General features: G+C 39.0%; 1 protein-coding gene across 1 annotated transcript in view; it reads right to left on the bottom strand.

Annotated features, from left to right (window-relative positions):
- Window positions 1-2,395: 2,395 nt before the first annotated feature.
- The window catches only part of RELN (reelin), a 444,603-nt gene continuing 426,005 nt past the window's right edge, over window positions 2,396-20,993 (bottom strand). Inside the window, 8 exon segments of the mRNA XM_032484179.1 lie at window positions 2,396-3,507; window positions 8,605-8,610; window positions 13,216-13,314; window positions 13,984-14,181; window positions 15,979-16,198; window positions 18,310-18,467; window positions 19,214-19,375; window positions 20,194-20,267. Of these exon segments, the coding sequence (XP_032340070.1) occupies window positions 3,411-3,507; window positions 8,605-8,610; window positions 13,216-13,314; window positions 13,984-14,181; window positions 15,979-16,198; window positions 18,310-18,467; window positions 19,214-19,375; window positions 20,194-20,267 (1,014 nt within the window). The 3' untranslated portion in view covers window positions 2,396-3,410.

The following is a 20,993-nucleotide window of genomic DNA, read 5'->3' on the forward strand; positions in this document are numbered from 1 at the left end:
TGAAAATCTCAGTCTGGCTTTCAGTAAATCCGAGCTCCCTTCTCTGTTTCATATGGGAATCGGTTACATTTATAGGACCGGGACCCACGCTGGTTTGGGCACAGGTCTGGCCATGTGGGCGTGTGTCTGAGGGAGAGAGGCCTAGAGACAGCTGTCCTCCTCCTCCGTTTACCAAGCTCCAAACGTGGAAGATGCTAAAATATAAATATTCTCATACAGTTACGAAATTTAGAGGCAGACCAAAGAATTGACTTGAAATCACCTAAAATATGAAATGTGAAAGAAATTACATTAGAATTAGGAATGACTGGGTTTCTTCTTTCATGTTTAAGGAACTCTGTTTTTTGTTAAGGTGATTGTAGAGGTGTTCAAAAGTGCCTGATTTATCACAGTGTGTCTGCTTTCTACGGATAGTAACATTATGGGATTCTTGTAATAACTTCGGTGTTAGTTTACTATCTCTAGATTTACTAAGGCAATATTTCTCATACACAGATTCTGTGCCTTTTTATTATTCACATCTATATCCATATATTATTCTCTCCATAGAAAGCGATGTTTCCAGACTTAACTTCTCTTTCTCTGTTGTATTGGCATGAGTTCTGGACAGTGGATCCAGACGCTGAAAGAAGGTAATAAGGCCACTGGAGAGAGGCAGGCTTCCTCACTGTCATTGCACGGTCTCCCGTGTCTATAAAGATAGCATCTATTTCCATCCGTGTTGGATTTAAAAAAATACTGTAAAAATGCATTTATAATAAGCACCCAAAGGACTAAGTGGAAGACACAGTAATGATGACAAGAACTTCTCACCTCTGAACTGGAATTTTTTTCAGTCGCAGCTGGGTTTTTTTTCCCCTACACACACAAAAAAATGCAGTTACTTTTTATATCTACTACTGTATTTTGTATGTGAAGCAGTTTGTAGTTACTCTGGAGAAGTATGAATCCTTAGCAAAATTCTTGTCAGACAACTTAAAATTATTCCTCAGCTGTGGTCCCAGGTCTACCTATGAATTCTAGCCCCCTGCTTCTTTTCTTGACTTACTCCAACCCCTCTCCACACCTTGGCCAGAGTGGACTTACCTAAAGGTCATCTGCTTGAAGACCTCAGCAGCTTCCCAGTGCCTCCTGGTTAAAGCTGAATTTTTTTGGTTTGAGAAATTGCTCCCTCCCTCCCTCCTGATGCCCCTAGCACCCCCTGGCCCCTGGCATCTCTCCGGGCTGCTCCTGGGAAGCCCTCCTCAAATTCACAAGAGCTGTGTCTCCCCTAAGGAGCCAAGCTGCTTCCCACCTTTGCGATTTTTTTGCACATGTTGCTCTATTCCTAGAATATGTTTCCCAATTGACTCTGCCTGACAAAGCCTAATCATAAGTTATTTGGAAAGATGAAGCTTTGGCAAAAATTAACCCCTTGTACCAATGCAAAAAATGAAACAAAAATACCACTAAATGGTGAAACAGCAGCAGACAATTTGTGAACCAAGAAAGGAGATGCAACAATAAAGATACAATAGTTATAGTATAACTTTGCTGTACACCTGAAATTTAACATTGTAAATCAACTACACTTCAATAAATTTTTTTTAAAAAGATACAATATTTATAAACATTTATGGGCCACATATGCACCAAATTATACAATGTGTCTTATTTTAGATTAGGTAGAAAAAATAAGACCTTGTATCTCCAAGGCAGTGGCTCACAGTGGATTTGATACCAGGCTCAAAATTTAACTAAACTTCTCAGCAAGATCGTTCCTTATCATTTCCCTATTCAATGTTAAATACAACTGCCATTTAGTGCTTCATTACCTAGATAGATTTTTTTTTAGTCCTCTGGAAAATCAACAGATTCAACAATAGTAACAATTTTTAAAAAAAAAATTGTAGACGTTAAAACAAGCAGGGAAAATGTCTCAATCACCACTTAAAACACATTTATTTTAATGGAGGTACTGGGGATTGAACCCAGGACCTTGTGCATGCTAAGTGTGCACTCTCCCACTGAGCTATACCCTCCCCCCTCAATTACCATTTTTATCCACAACACTTAGCACAGTGACTGTCACGTAGCAAGCACTCAATAAATATTTGCTGAATGAACCCGTGAGTACTTCTTATGAGCTAGGCTTTGTGTGGGCAGCTGACAAAATTCTCAGGAGTTAAATAACTCTCTACTGACTTTTCTTAGTGCAATTACAGGGTGAATAATAGGAAAAACTGAAGAGGAGAAAATGGCTCAATTCAAAGTGTGGCTTCACAGTTGCTTTTATCGACGACGAAATAAAAAAACCAGTAAATATATTTGACGCTGTCCTTTCCAAACCTGACCTAGCTGACACAATCCTACGCAAAATTTAATTAACAGTGAATAAAGACAAATGAACTTCAAATGGCTTTTGGACATACTTTTTATTTAAGCATGGGCTTTTTGCTTGGTTCACCCTAGAGTGCAACCTTTTAGTTATGTTAATAGAGAGTTCAGGGCTACAGGGCCATTATACTGTTGCTGGTGTTGGTACAACGTCATCAGAAGGTATGACTATGACCCGCAGGAAAAACAATCCACAAAGAGAACACAATGAAAACACCCACTGTTTTACAAGTCACTCTGTTACCACAGACACAAAATGGCAGTTACTGTTAGTAAATCAGCCAGAGAACACTTTCAGTCTTTAGACAAGGAAATGGGAGCTCCTTTGTGGGAGACGGGGTTTTCATCCACAGTTTTTAAGTAGAAAATATTTCAAGGTCAAGCATTTTTCTTATCCACGAAACAGCGCTAAACCAACATACATTTTAAGGGGTAGATTAAAGGAGATACAATATCTTTACAACTATCTTCTTGAGTAGGTATTTCAACGAATTTTCTGCAGAATATAAGTAGCCTGAAATTCAGCAGCAAAATATTGCAACATAACAAGTAAATACAGTGTCAATGTGTTATACTGTAGAAGAGAATACATAAAGGACAAACAACGATAATTTAATCATATAAAACATGATCCACAGCTGAAATATAGTCCACTTAAATAGCTTTGTGACCAAGAATGTTAAATACTGTACTAAATGCCATTTTAAACATAAAATCTCTTAAATTTTTGTGCTTAAACTTTTTTTTTTCTGTTAAACTATTTCTTATTTTCAATACTGCCACTGTAACTGATATTACAACAGATCACAATTTTCACGGACACATCAACGTGAAGACATTTACTTATGAGAAAATAAGTCACTTGTCATTAGTTCACAGTGTGGGGAAGTGGTGGACACTCGGTCTTGAGAAGGGCTTTCCGATAATCACCGAGTCCTTCACAGAGATTTCCTGATACCAGATGCAGTGCGGGATTTAAGAGAATGGAAACCAACACGTCACATGTTGCAAGGAAAAATAAACTTTTTGATTCTTCATGGGTATCGTCTAAGTGACCTTCGTCTTCTGTTGTAGAAGTGCCTGAGCCCATGTTGCCGTGAAAAATTCATCATGTAATTTTGTTTGCGAGTGCTGTTAAAACCAGAAGGGATAGAGGCGGGGAGGGAAAGGAGAGAGAGCATGTAAGTCCCATCACCGAAAGCTCAAAATAGTCTAGGTCCTAAGTCACCCTGATATTTTTCTGAAAATTTTCAGGGTTAATTGGTCACACTGACACTACCACCCCAGGACAGAATAACTAAAGGCTGATACCTGCAATTCCACTGCCTTTGGCCTTGAAGAAAGCCCCTGCTTTTCATGAGCGAGCTCTGAACCAGAAAAAAATGGTAAGTTCTCTTGATTCATAGCAAAAGTGGACTGAAATTGTTACTGGATTTTCAGTTTTATTTTTGAACTTTTTCTGAAAGCATTCACTTGGATGGAGTTCATAGGAGAGACTGTGTGCTGTACCCATTACCTAGCTTAAATACATCTTTAACAAGTAGGCAACATAATTTGATTCTTTCAGCAAACATTCTCATTTAAAGCTTAAAAAGCAAAACAAGCAAAGGAAAAACAAACTTGCTATCTGAATCAGCTGGACCTTCCTGTTTTATGCAGTCTCAGGGCAAAATGAAGAAGTTAGTTTTTGTCTCATGTCGGATTCTGCTGCCTTCCTCAAACAAGCAGCAGCTGGGGTCCTAGTCTATAAACATGGCCTTATGAAGGGTACACCTCACTACAAAAAAGATCATAAAATACCAAGAAAGTGTCACTGAATGTATAGATGTAAAAATGTGTGTATGTATTCCCCCTATGAATGTGTATACACAGTCATACATACATACTATATGTGAAGCTGATTTAAAAAAAAAAACTGAAAATGGATTTTAGGAGCCTGTAGGAATATTCACACTGTTAGAGACAGCAGTTAACATTTTGGTATGGAAATGTAATTTACTAAGGATCATTACCATAACATCACTGACAAGAATCAGACTCCTTTCACACCCTGACCTGAGTGAGAACATGTCTCTATGTGGCATCAAAGTGTGGTTTTAAGTGTGAGTCTATTGAGTATTTTCCAAATTCACTGAGTCTCTTGAATTCTGTCTGGTCCTAAAGTCTTTTCCTCCTTAATTTCATGGAAACATAAAATGCATATGGAGCAAGATAATGTTATGTGATGTGATTTCACCATGAAGGTCAGTATGACATGAACCTGAATCAGGGAAAAGAGGAGGGAATGGCTACGTTTGCAGTGAGCAGTGTATTCTTCTGGGTTATTAATGATCAGTAGACCAGGCAAGGTGTAAAATGATACTGTGTTACCTGGGATATTTTACTAACACTTGTAACACACAGAAACCTTTAAAAATGAGGATTTTACAGTTAAGTTTGATCCTTAGAAAAGAAAATTTATAATAAAATCCCTCAAAGGAAAATAAATTTCATCAGCTATGTTTAATCAAAAAGCGACAGCATCTGTGCTGAACACCTGATAAAGACATCACATTGATACATATATTATAAAGTAAAATAAAGTGCTAGTAACCTTTCACCCTGGATTTCTATATTATGAAAATGCTACGAACTATGAAATGGAAAGAAAATATACTCTGAAGACACCATAGAGAAAAAAAGACTCCCAAAAATCAAGTTTTGTCTTCAGGAAGCTTTACTCCCCCACCTCCCTCCCCTGATTTGACAATATTACACGTACCAACTAAGTTGAGCAGTTTCAATGTCACAGTTGAAGGAGGAAATGAATTTATCTGTTATTTGTTACCTGCTATAAGAACTAATTGCTGCCTGTGTAAAGTCTAGTTACACAAAAGGGACAATAACCTAATATACCAAACTAATGAAACACCAGGAGAAAGAATCCTTTCACCTCTTCAGTCACAGAAGACTGCGACTGGCACCAGACCAGCTGTCTTCCTGCCAGCAACCCTGGTCACCATGTGGCCCTTCCCCTGAACTATTACAGTGGCCCCCTAAGCTAGCCGCCTCATCCTCTCCCCTTATGAAATGTCAATGAAAAGAAACCATGAGATACTCAGAAAGCATCACTGCATGTACCATTGTGTGTGTGTGTGTGTGTGTGTGTGTGTGTATCTTCCCACACATACATACGGCAGATTTTGCACACCCGCTTCAGTGAGCTTCCCTCAAATGCTGGCTTTACTTTGTGAAAAAAAAAATTCATAACCCTTTTGTCTAAGTCAACTTCGCCAGGAATTAAGTCTTTACACCTTTCACCTTACTCTGTATTTCAAGTCCTTTCTTCCACTACGTTCTACATGGACATCTCTATTCAAACTCACCTCGAGCCCCTTTCACCTGCCTTACTGGACAATTTCAACATGGTTTCCTAAATTTCTACCTACTTTTCAAGGATCACATTTTCTTTGTTGCTCACTTGTCCAGTGGGGATTCTCCCAGCCACCCGGACCCAATCCCGCCAACTACTGGGAACTTTCACAGTGTTCATTTTCTGCTTTGCATGGAGAGTATCTGTGTTCTTATCTTGGCTTCCCATGACTAAACTTCTGTTGGTGTAGCAGCCTGTGTCCCAGGTCCCGCCACCGCTCCGCCCCCCACACCACAGCACTGAGCCTCCTGCCTGACCCCTGGTGGTCAAGGCATGTTTGTTGACCTTTTGGTGACTTACTGATTGGATTCCTGCTGTAAATCATTACTCTTTAACTATAAGGAATAATTGCAAAGTTAAAGCAATGAAAATTATTCTGTTGAAAACACGTTTAAAGATATAAGGTACTCAAAGAGAACTTAAAATAGTTAAAATATTTTACATGGAAGAAAGGATAAATTCAGAACACTCAAGATATTTAGTTATCTCAGTGCTACCCAGACTGACATGAAAGTGGCTGGGAACAGAGGAACATTTAATTTTAACAAAAACTGTTGTACATGTTTAATGGCTTTAAAGCAATTTCTCCATATAATTATTTGCTTACTATGAACTGATATAAATTCTCCATCTTTATCTGGGAGAAAATAAAAATAAACAGGTTGCAAACCTTTAATACCTTGACAACCGGTCCAGCTTGGAAGCTTACATCTAATTTAGGAGGCGTTTTGATTCACTGGATACCCTTTGATATTGAATAAATTTATGTATCAGTAGCATATCTTTGGATCCCTGTGAATATTGATATGCATTCAGCATTTGCTATATATGCCTCATGTTTTATAATCACATTAGAAACGGCCACATTTTCAAAGCACACTTGTAATTTCGTATGTAAAACAAATATCTGTGCAGTCAGTTAGGTTGAAGCAGATTTTTGCAGCTCATAAGCTTTTAAAAATCAAGCACCATGGGAAGCTATTCCAAAATGTTGGTGCCTGTAGGACCATTTAATAAACTGACAAATTATTAAACACTTGTTGTGGCTTCTCAAATGTCTAACAGGATTAGGCATCAGGGGAATTTTAGACAAGGTTAAAGATCTCATGTTATTTTTCTGTGAGCAGATTTGTGAGCCTGTTTTTGTTTTTGATACATATAGATGTACAATTTTAGATAAGCTTATAACCCAAATAATTCTAGGTGTGACAGAATTCTAAGGATATTATTTCTTCACAGCAATTACAAGAGGAAGTATTTTTTTAATTATAATTTCAATGAAAGCAGGTAATGTTCATCCCAAGGCATATCAACCATGGTATTGAAGTATCAGTTTGGTTTGGCTGTGGAGCTAGAAGTAGGTCCATTTAAAAAAATCTCCCATTATGAGTAAATCATCGAAAGAAGGGAGAATGAACATCAGTGGCTTCTTGGAAATGCTAACTTAAATTGCCTCATGGATAATTTGCAAAAAGAGTCTGGGGACTTTAGACAGCAAATGTTATAATAAAATGCCTCCATTTCTGAATATAAATTATGGCTACTGCAACTTTTTTCAAGTGACTCTGTGTTCCTCCGAACTGCTGCTCTCCACTGGAGTCACTAGCTTAGGTCACTTATAATTATGAAAAAATTCAGTTGGTTTTTAATGGATTCTAAAGGAAACGAGGAAGCTAGAGACTTGGTAGGAGTGATCTGGGCTCACAGAAATTTAGGCATTTTTACTGCTCAGTAATTCATTTATTTTTCATGAAAACATGATCCAATAAATAATGCTTTATATCAATGCAAAAATAAGAGTCTTTCTGAGAAATATGAATGAGTGTAGGATGGGCGCTGCCATTCAAACTAATCAATGAAACTGCCCTGCAGAGAGGATGCCACACATTTCACTTTCGAGGCCGTGCATTTTCACGAGGGCTACATGTAAATAAGCATGGGCTCATAGAGCTCACCAAAGAAGATGATTTCATATTTCTTTGCTGAATGAGGAAGAGAACAATATCTGATAATGTATGTGGACCTTGGGGAGTTGCAAGGATTAAATGAAACCTTCTAGCAGAATATGCAGATTCTGTTGGAATGATATGCAATCTGCATAGAAGTGATAACCATTCTGCCTTCTTTCCTAAATTTTAAAGTGTCTCCATCAAGGGACAAATGTAAATATACGTTAAAGAAGGCCAGTCTGGCCTCAGGTGACCTTCTTTACTAAGTTTTACAGTATCTCCATTAGAGAACAAATGTAGGTATATATTTAAAAAGGCCAGTCTTACCTATGGATAGGATCTAGAACTCACAGATACCATGAATAAATCCATTCCCTTCTGTCAGTTCATGTATAAACTTAGAATAGAACTGAGAAGTCCGGGCACCGTCATGCCTCTCCAGCACAGCAGATCTTTGGAAGGACACTACATTTCATCGGAACCCTTAGCTCTTTCGCACACATTTCTATTTTTACTCTCCCCTCATAATGAACTAATAAACCGTGAACATTTCAAGAGCACCTAGTACAGTCCCAGGCACACAGATTTGGTGCCCAAGGAAGGAATGCTGGTCAGCAGTCTGGTCTATGATGCTGTGCCCTATACTGTACGCAGCAGAGAATTACCACAATTTGGCTGAACCCTGAGTGTACAGGATATAGGTTTCAAATGTGTCAGTATATCTCAATATCACATATAACTTTGTTTTCAGGGTTTTGGTTTTTTTTTTCAATTGCAAAGAGCTTCTATAAATCTTTTTCAGCTAATGTAGGTAATACCAGTGAAACAATTAGTAAACAGTTCCCCAGAATTAGTAGGAGGACTTACCTTACTCTAGTGGAAAACCAATGACAGCAAATAATGAAATATAACACAAGTTAAAAAATGCCTTTCAACACATGCAGCACTGTGATTAGTCATAAAAGTCTGATCAGGTTTAGACGCAACATAGGATTTTTCATCTCTTTTGAAAATAAAAATTAAAGAAGTTATTTCTTATTCTCTTCTACCTAATGTACACATATATTTAACTTTTCTATGTAATGCAACATGCAATATTTGCTCATAACCATATGTCAAGGTACATGTAACTGTAGTACTACATTTGGCATAAATGTTGCATATAAAGTAAAATTTGAAAGCAATAGTTTAATAACTACTGTTAATTTTATTATTTGGTTTTTCAATTGTTTACATTTTAGAAAATACTTATTCCTGAATATATTAAGGAATGGGCTTTAAAAAACACAGAAGTCCTCTACATCAAATAACACACTCAAATTTAATACAGGGTAAATATGCTTTGCAACAAATGTAATATGCTCATCTCCATAAATCATTTGTGCCAAAAATGTGACAGTATCTTGAAAATGAATAGCATGAGGGGATGGTCATGATGGAACTCCTATTATTAAAATCTGATAAATGTCTTTAAGACCATAGTTAGCAACATATTGGTTTCCAATTCTTGGCAAATGTGGTAATAATTCACTTTTTGGTGAATCAGGTTACAAAGGCTGACTCTTTACTGAGCAATTTGTTTTCAAGGTACACATGCAAAAATTGGCCCACTTCATCGTACACATGACAGGCTGTGACTCAGACACGTACACAGGAAATGTGATGTGTGAATGAAATGCGGAGTTGGGTGAGGGAGATTCTTAGGATAAAAGGATGAACGCCCAGCAAAAAAGGTTCAGACAAAGGATTCTCTTTTATCCTAAGAAGAACCCCACCAGCATGGATCTTGTGAGGGGTCTGCCCAAATGTATTCACAAACATTGACCGGAAAACAAATATTCTACACTAGTAAATGAATTCAGAGAAATTAGGTTTCTGCACTTGATTGTCAATGACTGTGTTACGCTGCATCACTCAGACTTTACGGAATGAGGGCTTTTTTGTAAGCTTAGAGAGGCTGGAAAAAAGTGAACTGTCAATTCGCTTCATCTGTTCTGTGGCAGATTAGAAAGGGCTAATCATCATGAAGTGCTTTTCGTGTGCAGGTTTTATTGAAAAACATCATCAGAGTGGGAAAGATTACACTCTCCAACAAGCATAAGGCATAAGTGACTTCGCTTGTTAAATGCTAAAACGGTGGTTTTTATCTTTCTGGTGGGGAGCTTATCCTGACTATCCATATTTATGAAACTCAAATCCTTCTGGATGGAGTATTTGAGAATTAAACCAGTAAACTAAAAATATATTATGTATCTTGTTCATTTAGGAGGCACTCCTAAACCTTGAAATCTTTTAGAAAGTGCTACATTTTTTCCTCATCAAAGCCCTGTATCTTCTAGGTTAATATGGGCAGTACTGAGGTTAGACTCAAGATACCATGCGTGACCACAGTTTTCTTTTCTAGAAGTTTTTAGCATGTGTCCTTAGTGCACATGCACAAAAGCTAAACTATGGTAATAAAGCTAGATTAGGGCCAATCTTCACTCAGAAAAGAAAATATATTCTAAAAACGCATATCCCCCACCATTGGTTGCAAAAAACATATTAGTTGCTCTATTTGTAGCATTCAGCTAGGTAGGGCTTGTATCTCTTTAGATACAAGGAGTTAACATTATTAGTTTATGTAACTGAATGTTATTATACAAAAGTAGAGTTAATTAGAAGGATATTTTGAATTTAATAGGGCTTTATGGAAGTACACCACCTCTCTATTTCTAAATATACATCTATCTGCTGCAGCTAAGCTATCATTAGTAATATTTGTGAATTGTGACATGAACCTTGGGTGGCTTCTTTGTGCTTCGTTTGGCTAAAAGACATGCTGAAAAATTATTATATTTTATTTTTCTTTAATTATCTGAAACTTTATTTTTAAGCTCATCAAATGAATGAATTAAAAAAATTATTTTATAGAGCTACTAAGGGCATATTAACCAGTGAATGCCTTAAAACTTTTTGTGACTCATTCGCAAAGTAGTAGTTTGAAAGGATACAGTGGCATAGAAATGTTGAGTCCTAAGACAAGTGCAAAACATCAAAAACATCGTTCTGAAAATATAATTTCTTTGGTATTTTTTAAACAACTCATTGACTGAACTCAGCTTCATGAGCTATTTCTTCTTTCCAAAAAAGAAGGAAAACGAACTCCTTTAGTTTTAACAGTTTTCAATTATCATTAAAAGATAACATTTGCTTTTAAAATTATATGTATAATATATATACACATACATATATACATAGTATATATATATAGTATATGTATACATGCATAAAATTTTGTGGTTATAGGTTTAAAGTTATAAAATTTTTCACTGAAAGAAGACTGAATAAAACTCAAATCATGTGATACTCTACATGTGTGGCGATGCTCTTTTCTAATTCAGAATGTTTTAGTGCCCTGAGACTTTGGGACAATAATGCAGGGTAAGAGCAGACAGGTGCCTGGTCAGTGATAAATTCTTCAAAGTATTAACATTCTGGAGATGGAATAAAAGTGAAGTCTTTACAAATATAGATTATTGCTCCAGAAAAATACCAGAAACCTGTTTTTTCTGGTATATAATCTGACCTTGACTCTTGTAATAATATCATGATGCTGGTAACTGCTTATAAAAATTAATACCAACATCAGGTAATCCAGAAGCTGTGTGCTGAAGAGCCTCTGAAGTAGAAGGTCTACAACAAGCTGTGAAGGAATGATTTCATACCAGGGAGTGTATTTGTACTTCTGACCCCACCTACTCTTTCATTTTAGTCCATGGGAGGGAACTGCAGTTGCTGGGCTGGGTGAAGGAAGAAGAAATATCTATTCAAACACATGATATGTTAAGAATTGTTCTACCCAAGGGCAGAATTAGCATCCTGCCTTTTATTGTGGACTGTCAAGTTTTGAAGTTTCCACAGGAGTTGGTAATGCTTTGTCAGGCACAGGAAGCCCCAGTAATGTAAATTGTCTTGGCAAGAGACTTGCTATAAGATAAAAAAGTGACTTTTATTGACTCTCAATCTGATTCTCAACCAGTTGATTAGAATGAACTGAGGTGCTTTTAAAAAAGACTGACGCTCAGATCTCACTGCAGATCAGCTGAAATCAAATCACCCACAGGGATGACTATTACTCAATAAAAAAATGTTAAAAAAAAATCCATAGGGAAGGGCACAGGCATTGGGACATTCGCTGATGCTTCCAAAAGCTCCTAAGTGATTCTGATGTTCGATCAGTTTGAGAAATGCTGCTCTGAAAGGAAAGCAACCGGGGCAGAATGGCTGTTGGGGTGGTTTTTGTGCTATGTGGGTCGGTCTCTCTCTGGCCTGACCATACATCGTTCATTTTAGAGCCTGGGTTAGTCTATTCTCCTGGGATAAGGCAGTCTGAGGAAATCAAAATCTAAGTAAAACATCAGCCTCATAATATAGATTCAAGTGAGTCTGGACTGTTGCTTTAAACTTCAACTTTGTCTCATGGAGGCAGAGCCCAGCAAGTTGTCCAAAGCAGCAGAGAGCACAGTGTGAGCTTGTGTAGGGACCGGGTTGCTCTTGGATTTGGGGGTTGATATGGATGCCATGCAAGCACGTGCCTCAGTGAAAACTAAGACGAGGGCTAACTCAACACTGAGAAATTCAGCTCATGGCTATGATTGAAAGAAAACAAATCTGGTAGTTTTCCTACCAATTAAATCACTTAAATTTGCTTTCAAAATGACTGAAATCAGCCGAGGGACTGATTTCATTTTTGATTTGGTAAACAGAATGAACATTTGAACCTATCTACCGAGATGATTCGCCTCTCCTTGCCAACCACTTGGAGCCATCAGTCCGAACCCGTCGAGACATAAGCATTCCAGTTCTACAGGAACTAGATTGTTAGAGAAAAAGCAAGTCATCTCTCTGTGGAACAGTCAACCCCGCTAGGTGAGAGCACCGACAACCTTATTCTGTGGGAGAAACCATGGGGGGAACACCCCTAACTTGTCAGGTGCTGGGATTGGTCACAAGGAATCTAAAACCACAAATGATTCATTCCAGCTGGGGAAGAACGCCCCGGGCGTCTGTGGCTCGGACAGGTGTTTGTAACTGGGCACATTAGCCAGTGATACGATTCTCTGGACATGGACCAGTACAGATCCTTTATCTTTCAGGATGTCATCCCATTTTACAAGGCAACCCAGACCTGGCAAAGATACTGTTTCCCATTTACCTGGAGACTTTCGTTCGATCTGATTTAATTAACATTGTCAAATCCTTAAACAGACCTTGGCTCACTGAAGTTTTCTAAGGCACATTAAATTATAGTCGGGGCTTTGTTACTTCACTATTGACGTGAGCTATAGTTGGCAGTTGTGGAAGAGTGTAAGCCAAAGTGGTCCCGTGGGGGTTTCTCGTCAGAAACAGCTCTTACTGAATTAAGGAGCATGCCATACCAGAGGAGTCTCAAACCTTTCTGAAATGGACATGGGATGCCACGTGGCAGATACTCACAGGACGACCTCCACATGGTCCAAAGCCCACTGGTCATGACCTGTTCCATTGTGGCGTGGCTGCCACCAGCGCAATAAAACTCCTTTCATCCGTGCCTCCCTGGGACACAGAAAGGACAGAGAGGTTAAACACTAGAGAACAGAGAACTTTCTGGTATGTGACCTCCTGACTTCAAATATGATAGGCTAATCGAAATGAACAAAACTTTGGGTATGGAATCCAGATTTGCTTACGTCACAGTATTCTTTGAAGCAGCATCAAATTTTATTGGCTCCTCAAGGATCTGCCATCCTTTCCCATCATTCTCCCTCCCTCCTCCCCTGGCTCTGCGAACACTGGAAGAGCCACAACTTTGGTCGACAAATGTGACGTGCCCTCTGTGTGACGGGCCCCGTGCTAGGCGCTGGGGGATCATTCCAGACAACACTGCAAGCTGCCTAAGCCCAGCAACCTTTCAGACTGGCGTGCCCAGCAGAAGATTCACAATGTGGTCTTCTAAGGGACAAGGAATACCTGGTGAGAGGGAGGGAAATCCGCAGAAAGCACCTCTGCATTTGGTTGTTATCCTCTAGTCCCTCTCACCCATATTCCTGGCTCCACATTTTGCCTGTTGTCCTCACAGAAAACAGTGTCACAGCTTGGTAGATCTGCATTAGTCTTGGTTCTGCCACCACCCACTTTTGTGGCGTTGGTTCTGAAACTTCACCCAACACTGTGCTTTCTTTTGGATCATGTGTGACACCACGTCTTTCCCTTCGGGCCACTTACAGGGGGACGTTGTAGGAGACCCTCTGTGCCTGTGTGAAGTCCTTGGGCTGGTGCTGAGCGATGACGTGCCAGGTGATGCCATTGTTGACGCTGTACTGCAGCAGCACCGCCTTGTCCACGGTGTGGGGGCCGCTCAGGTCGCTGTTGCAGCTGTCAGTCTGTGACGCACTCCCGATTTGCAAAACAAACATGATTTTGCTGAAAAACAGCGGGCGATCATCTTTAAACCAAAGTCAGGAAGTATTAAAAGACTTGTGCTTTCTATTTTTTTTTATCTTTCTTGTTCTTAAAGTCCATAATTTTCAAGTTCATAATATAGTAAAAAGAGAAGCATCCAGTCTTAGGACTAAGTTACATTAATAGCAAAATTTATTTATCTTATCTTTTACATCATACATATGAAAAAATCAGCTCGAACGGCTGGTGTTCTACACTGAGAAAACAATTTTGACTTTCAAAGATCTTTTTTCTTCTTATGATGTTAGAAATCTTGTTAGAGCATTTCACCTGAAACACCTTCTGTTTTCGGCAAGTTAATATGGGCCAAATAGGCAGCTGAGGACACGGGGAGGACAAGGAATAAAACTGCAGCATTTACGCTACATACTATTGTACAAGTAGCTTCAAGCTGAACAGAACTGGACAAGGATAAATCATCATGTCTATTTTAGGAAAGGATGCCTGGAGATCTGAGTGGAGGGAGAGCAGAGTTAGACACAGGCTCTGGACCACGTCTGCTATTGTATCTGATGTGTCCTTGTGTTTTTCACAGGCATCCTTGCCCTTGGAAGATACAGTTATTAAACATAGGAAATCTACCCTCTTAAGATTCCTAGTGATTTAATAGAGTGATTAATAGGTGGTCAAATAAAGAGCTAGACTTAAAACTTGTAAATGTATTCATTACTTTAAAGCAAAGTTACTTGTATGACATGGTGTGTAAAGCCTGGTTGTAGCTATATATGGGGTCAAGGAAAACAGGTTGTCTCTAGAGTAAATGTATCTTTTCGGTAGGAAGAAAACTAGAGATGGGCTGGACACAACAAGTTTTGGCATCTATGGTTATATGGCTACTACATAGGAATTCATTTTATTATATTTTCATTGTTTATCATACTGAATGTCCCTCAACCTGCCTTTCTGCCTCTGAAAATACAGGACTAATATTAAGCTTCAAGAGAACATCTACATTCCCACTAACCAGACACTTAATTCTCAAATATACTTGTGCACCTGTAGGCGTCCAGTGAGACGTCTAATCCTTTGTAACCTTTATAAAGCCTTGGAATCTCTTCTTGAATAACACAGATAAAAGCCTGTGTTTGCTCTGGCTAAGGTGGCAGAACTGGGAAGGGCAGGTGGGGAAGGAAATCCAACCCTCCTGGGTCTCTTTTCCTGTGTCCTCTGTGCTCTGCATTAGCACACAGCTCCCATAGCATGTGAATTTTCAGAGTTTGCATCCATCCAACCATCAATCCCCCATTTCCATTTATACCTACACATGCTAAATATAGGTGTATGTTTGCATTGCTACAAATCTACTTCACATTCACATTTATTTTACACACTTGCATAGAGTCCACATTATGTTATCTGTATAAATTATTCATAACCAATTACTTAATGTATTTATTTTTTCAAGTTTATTGAGATATATATAACTGACATATAATATTGTGCAAGTGTAAGGGGTACAGCGTGTTGATTTGATAGGCTTATCCATTTTTCACATTTGGCCATTTCTCCAGGCTTATTCCTACCACTCAGCCAGTGTATATTTTAAGAAATACAAGGTAATTCTACAATAAACTTAAGCAAAGCATAATTCTGAGTTGTGAAAACAGATAATGCTTCCTCATACCAAATTCAGGTGGTATTTAGGTTTCTGCTGCTTAGGGACACTGTGCTATGAAGTTCATGATCATATTTAACAGCAGACAATGATGTGCTTGCAACTGGTTCTGCGTCTGGACCACAACACAGGACTTTGGTTACCTTGCTCGAGTGAGATCCAGAGGTTTGGTGGCAGCTTGTCTTATCTGACAGCCGTTGAAGTAGAGTGAGTCTCCATGGGCGTAGGGTGCCAGCTGCCCACAGCCACTTCCTATCATTCCACCTTGAATAGTCTCCCAGTTGGCCTCAGTGACTCTTGCAGACTCAAAATTATCTTTAATATAACTGGGAAGATCATGACTGAAAACAGAGCAGTCATCGCCTGGAGGGAAAGAAATAGTTAGCAAAAATTATCTGGAACCACCACAATCATTAAAGATTCTGAAACTGAAATTGAACAAGCATTCATTTCCAGATTTAATCCAATCAATTTCAGACTTACTGCAAGAATGACAAAATACTTAGCAGATAATAGACTCCGGGAAATAAATGTTTCTCTTTTATTTCATCAATTGCTGCCTTGTGTTGTTGAAAAGATATCATTATCTTTGAGTCGATATTTTGTTTGTTTGTTTGTTTTGGGAGAAGTAATTAGATTTATTTATTTTTAAAGGAGGTACTGGGGATTGAACCCCAGACCTTGTGCATGCTAAGCATGCACTCTACCACTTGAGCTACATCCTCCCCACTCTTTGAGTTGATGTTTATGAAAATATGTAGGTGCTAATGTACTTATTGCTTATATACACCCGTTGTTAAAAAAAACACACAGCATCTGTCTGGGCCTGCATGTTTACCAATGATGGAGCTCAGGAAGGAGCTCTCACCCTGGCATGAGATGCACCCTGGCAACCTGATTTCTTTCTCCCTAGTGTGATTTTGCAGCAAAAAATAAGTCATGCTCTTGTTCTCCTTCTAGCTCTACATTTGATGAGTCTTGAGAGCAGAGTCTGTATTTTATTCATTGTTGAATTCTAGCATGTAGCACAACACTTAGCACATATAAAGTCTTCCATGTTAAAGCTGGGATAAATAAATGAATACTAAATAAACTGGAAGTGTCTCTCAGAGACCACAGAGCTGGAAGACTGGCATTTACAGAAGGCACTACTTTAGCTAATGTGTGTGTCTTTGACTTTTTCCTTGATTTGAATGGCACAACTTTTCTCAATGTCTACAATAGCTCAAAATTAAAAGGTCATAGTTCTGTTGGATCAGGGAATAGGGCAAATTCCAGACAGCTTGTGAGACATCTGATTTGTTCATTTGCTTAAAGTTCAAATTCTCTAGCTAATACTTGGACAGACCCAGCTGGTCTCAGCAGTGAGACCAGGGGGAAAAAATGGCAACTAGGTAACTCCTAGCATCAGAGGTGTGTAGTGGTCTACATTTATCACACTCATTTCATCTGGGGGCCAGGAAATAGCATCCACCAAGAAATCTAAATGGATTCTGCTCCAGAATTCAAACCTATGAGGTCTTGCACTGCACCTTTGGGGAAGTTGTCTAATTCTGGTCCTCTTGACAAGTCTTTCATCTCTAAGAGACAGCAAGGATGATTGGAAAGAACAATCTGGGTTCTGGTCTAATGATAGTAACCGCAGTTAATTTATGGGGATGTCATAAGTAATAATGATTCTGCCAAATGAATGGATGGACACTGTGTAAATAGTAAAGCATAAGTCAACATAAGAATTCATTTAAAAAAGATTTCTTGTGCATGGCTATATGTCAAGAATTGGGCTCTGAGGATATAATGGTAACTGGATAAAGTGAACTTTGCAACACAGAGGCTGAAACCTGTGACCAACATAGCATCAGATGAAAGCAGGCCTGCAGGCCTTAAGACAGGTCGACAGAGCCATTCCTGTGATGTCAGGAGTGGAGTTTTACTCTGCCCCAAATACACAGTCAGCCTCTAGAAACTCAAGCAGTGAAAATGTATTTTTTTTTTTTCTATCATGAAGGTTTTTTTGGTGTGACAGAGTGACCTGGGAAACAGAACATCTTGAATTGTCAGCTACATCTTGGGAGGACAGTGGCCGCTGCAGCTGGGAGAGACAGAAGGAGAAGGAATAGGGGCCAAGTATGTAGGGATGGTCAGAGTGGCCGGGAAGGAGAGAGGCCCAGAGTGTAAGTCAAGCACTGAAGGCAGGGTTTGGGGCAGGGAGTTATGGGAGATGGGGAAGGTGAGGTACTATAGAATATCCCGGGTGGATAAAACTCGCATTTTCAAAAATTCAAGGAGCATAGCATAAAATGACCCTTGGTAATTCATTCCTTACGTAAATAACTCTGAGATCAAAGAGTGTGCCATCTACCCCAAATCCCTCAGGCTGGAGTTTCTACCCATTTCCTAGTGGTCTTTGCTTCTATGTTGAGATAAGGAGAACCCATGGGTCCCCAGTATCAAGGACAGTCCAGGATTCAGACCTTGGAAACTTTCATCACAGATGCAGACAGCGCCGGTGGTACAGTATCCATGCCCGCTGCAGAGCTTGGGGCAAGCCTCGCCGATGTACACATGGTCGATCGCCCAGCTCTGCTTCTCGGCTTCTTCCCCTTTCTGGATCCAGCGGAACTGTGTTGCACTGAAAGTCCCACAGAGAGCAGACAAAATTTAGGAGGCTGTTACTGCCCATGGCTGGGTCCAGCCTCCAGCCTCCAGCCTCCAGGAATGGGGGCTATTTCTAAGAAAAGGGCTTCCCAAACTCCTCCCCGCAGCATCTGATTGACAGAGGTGAGTCAATCTGTACCCCTCTGACTCTGGGAATATACTTCGGATGCCCTGAAAATTTCATGTGAATCTCCTATTCTACTCCACCATGAACCTGTGTCCATTTTTCCTATAGTGGTGCATCATTTTCAGATCTTTGAATAAAACGGATGCTGCTCTAGGAAGACTGAGCTCCATTATGTTTATTCTGTGGCTTCGTGTAACCCGACCAGCCCTGCACACCTTGAGGGCATTTGATTCTGGGATGAGCAGCACAGCCTTTGGGAGCACAGAACAGATACAGTGTTTCTGGGGCAGATACAGTGCCAATTCCCAGTCTTTGTGATTCAGGGCGTGTGACTGATTTGTGTGTGTTGTGGTATTTAATCAAAAGAAAAGTTGAGATCTGTGAATCATGTACAAATGAGATCCTATTTCTTCTTGGGATGTGCAATTGCCATTTAGGAGCATGGGATGGTGAGAGGAGGAGGAGAGGGCAGAGGGTACTAGGGCTGCAACCAAAAGTCGAGCCTTATTTTACCAGCTGCTCTCAGCTCACTGTGTGAGCCCTGTAGAGACCAGCAGATAATTCCACAATGTCTACCTTAGTATGAAACCTACCTGGAGGAGACGTGGTCAGGCAGCTGGATGGTGATTCTCTTCCAGCTGGAGCTGTTGACAGCGTTGTAGATGGTGGCTTCATGGAACTGGAAGGGGGAGCAGCCAATGCTGTTTGAGGAGGAAGGAAGGCATTGGGTCTGAACAAGCTGCCAGGAATCAGACCTGCAGAAACCAAAGAGGCTGCATTAGACAACTCTTAAGAGAAATATATGACCTGTCTAATGTCAAGGTAATGCTTTATTTAGGGCTGGATTAAGTTAAGATATTTTCAAATAAATTTCCTATTTCCTACACATAATTAATGCTAATAAAAAGAAAAATTGAACGTTATTTCATATAAGATATAGCCTAATCCTTTACAAGCACAGCAATATTATTCACAGACGACAGAATAAAATACTAGCAGGCACGGAGATGCACTCTAGTAGCTCCTTCCCGCTGATGCTGTTACAAGAAGTCTACCTGGAGCTGATTCACAAAATTGTCTGTCTACCCAAACTTAACTCATTATAACTCATTTTTAAAAGTGGTGGTGGGAGGCAGGCCTATCCACATCTTAATAAGGTAACTGCACTATGTCAGACTTATATTCAGTATTGCTACTGTGTTTTATGAGATGTGACTCTAGTTAAAGCATATTCAGATCTTTCGTTAATTTATATTTTTATTAGGGTTCACTGAAAATGAGCAGTGTGAATAAAAGAGAGTTCTACTTTGAGGACAAATGGGGTGTCTTATTTTGAACTATAATGTTTGCTGGCTGTAGCCTAGTATAAAATTGATTTTTCATGGCTTGAAGGAAAAATTTGAAAATAAGATACATGTGAGTTTCATACAAATGAAACTTGTACATGTATACACATGAACTGTCACACTTACTGCATGAGAATGCTCCCCAGTAAGCAGCTGCCTTAAAAATAGGCAACCATTTGAATTGTATATTCAAGTCTGGAGGAAATGTAAAAAAATATTTCACAAACCTTGCATCCTTAGTGTACTCCAACATTACGGAATGAAGGTCACCACAAGAAGTGGCTTCACAACCCACCACAATCTAAAACAAACAAACAATTGCTATGTGTTAGGCAAGATTAAATCATACCTATCACTAATTAGAAATCTTCATTATGGCTCTGATAAGTAATCAAGAAATATTCAGAGAAGATGTACAGAGAAGTTATGGTCCCCAAATACATTCTTTTGAGTTCTGTTAAAGTCATGCCATTTTACATGGAAATGAAAATTAAGGTTTTAAAAAATACTATTTCTATTTACTTAATTATTGTAACATATTAATTATAAATTTGGGGAAGATAAATTGGTCAAAAGGCAAGTAACATTTGGAGAAGTAATGGAAACAAACTCAAAGTATCACTGGTTCAAAACGTTTTCATTGATATCCTAATTTTCTTGATGCTACCATTACATTTTTTTTTTTTTGTAAAACAAATAGTAGTTTTTAATTACTTAATATTTATTCCTAGTTTTTCCACTTCTATGTGAAAAGAAGCACTCCTTATTATGTGCAATTAAATGTTTGAGTCATCAATAATGCATAAATGCTATAAAAATTTGGTGATTCGAAGTTAAGTTCTAATCATCTGCTTAATCAACAAGTCCTATTTCAGTGCTGATACTTGGGAAGGTTAGTGCTAAGAATTTCAAGCTATTCACTCATGAATAAAACAATTCTGGTTTCAGAGAGAGAACAATTACATTCCAATACTTGGAAAAGTGTATTCCAATAGTGGAAATGGAAACCAGAAAAGATACAAATATA

The sequence above is a fragment of the Camelus ferus genome, chromosome 7 (assembly GCF_009834535.1).
Source record: "Camelus ferus isolate YT-003-E chromosome 7, BCGSAC_Cfer_1.0, whole genome shotgun sequence".
Taxonomy (NCBI): Eukaryota; Metazoa; Chordata; class Mammalia; order Artiodactyla; family Camelidae; genus Camelus; species Camelus ferus.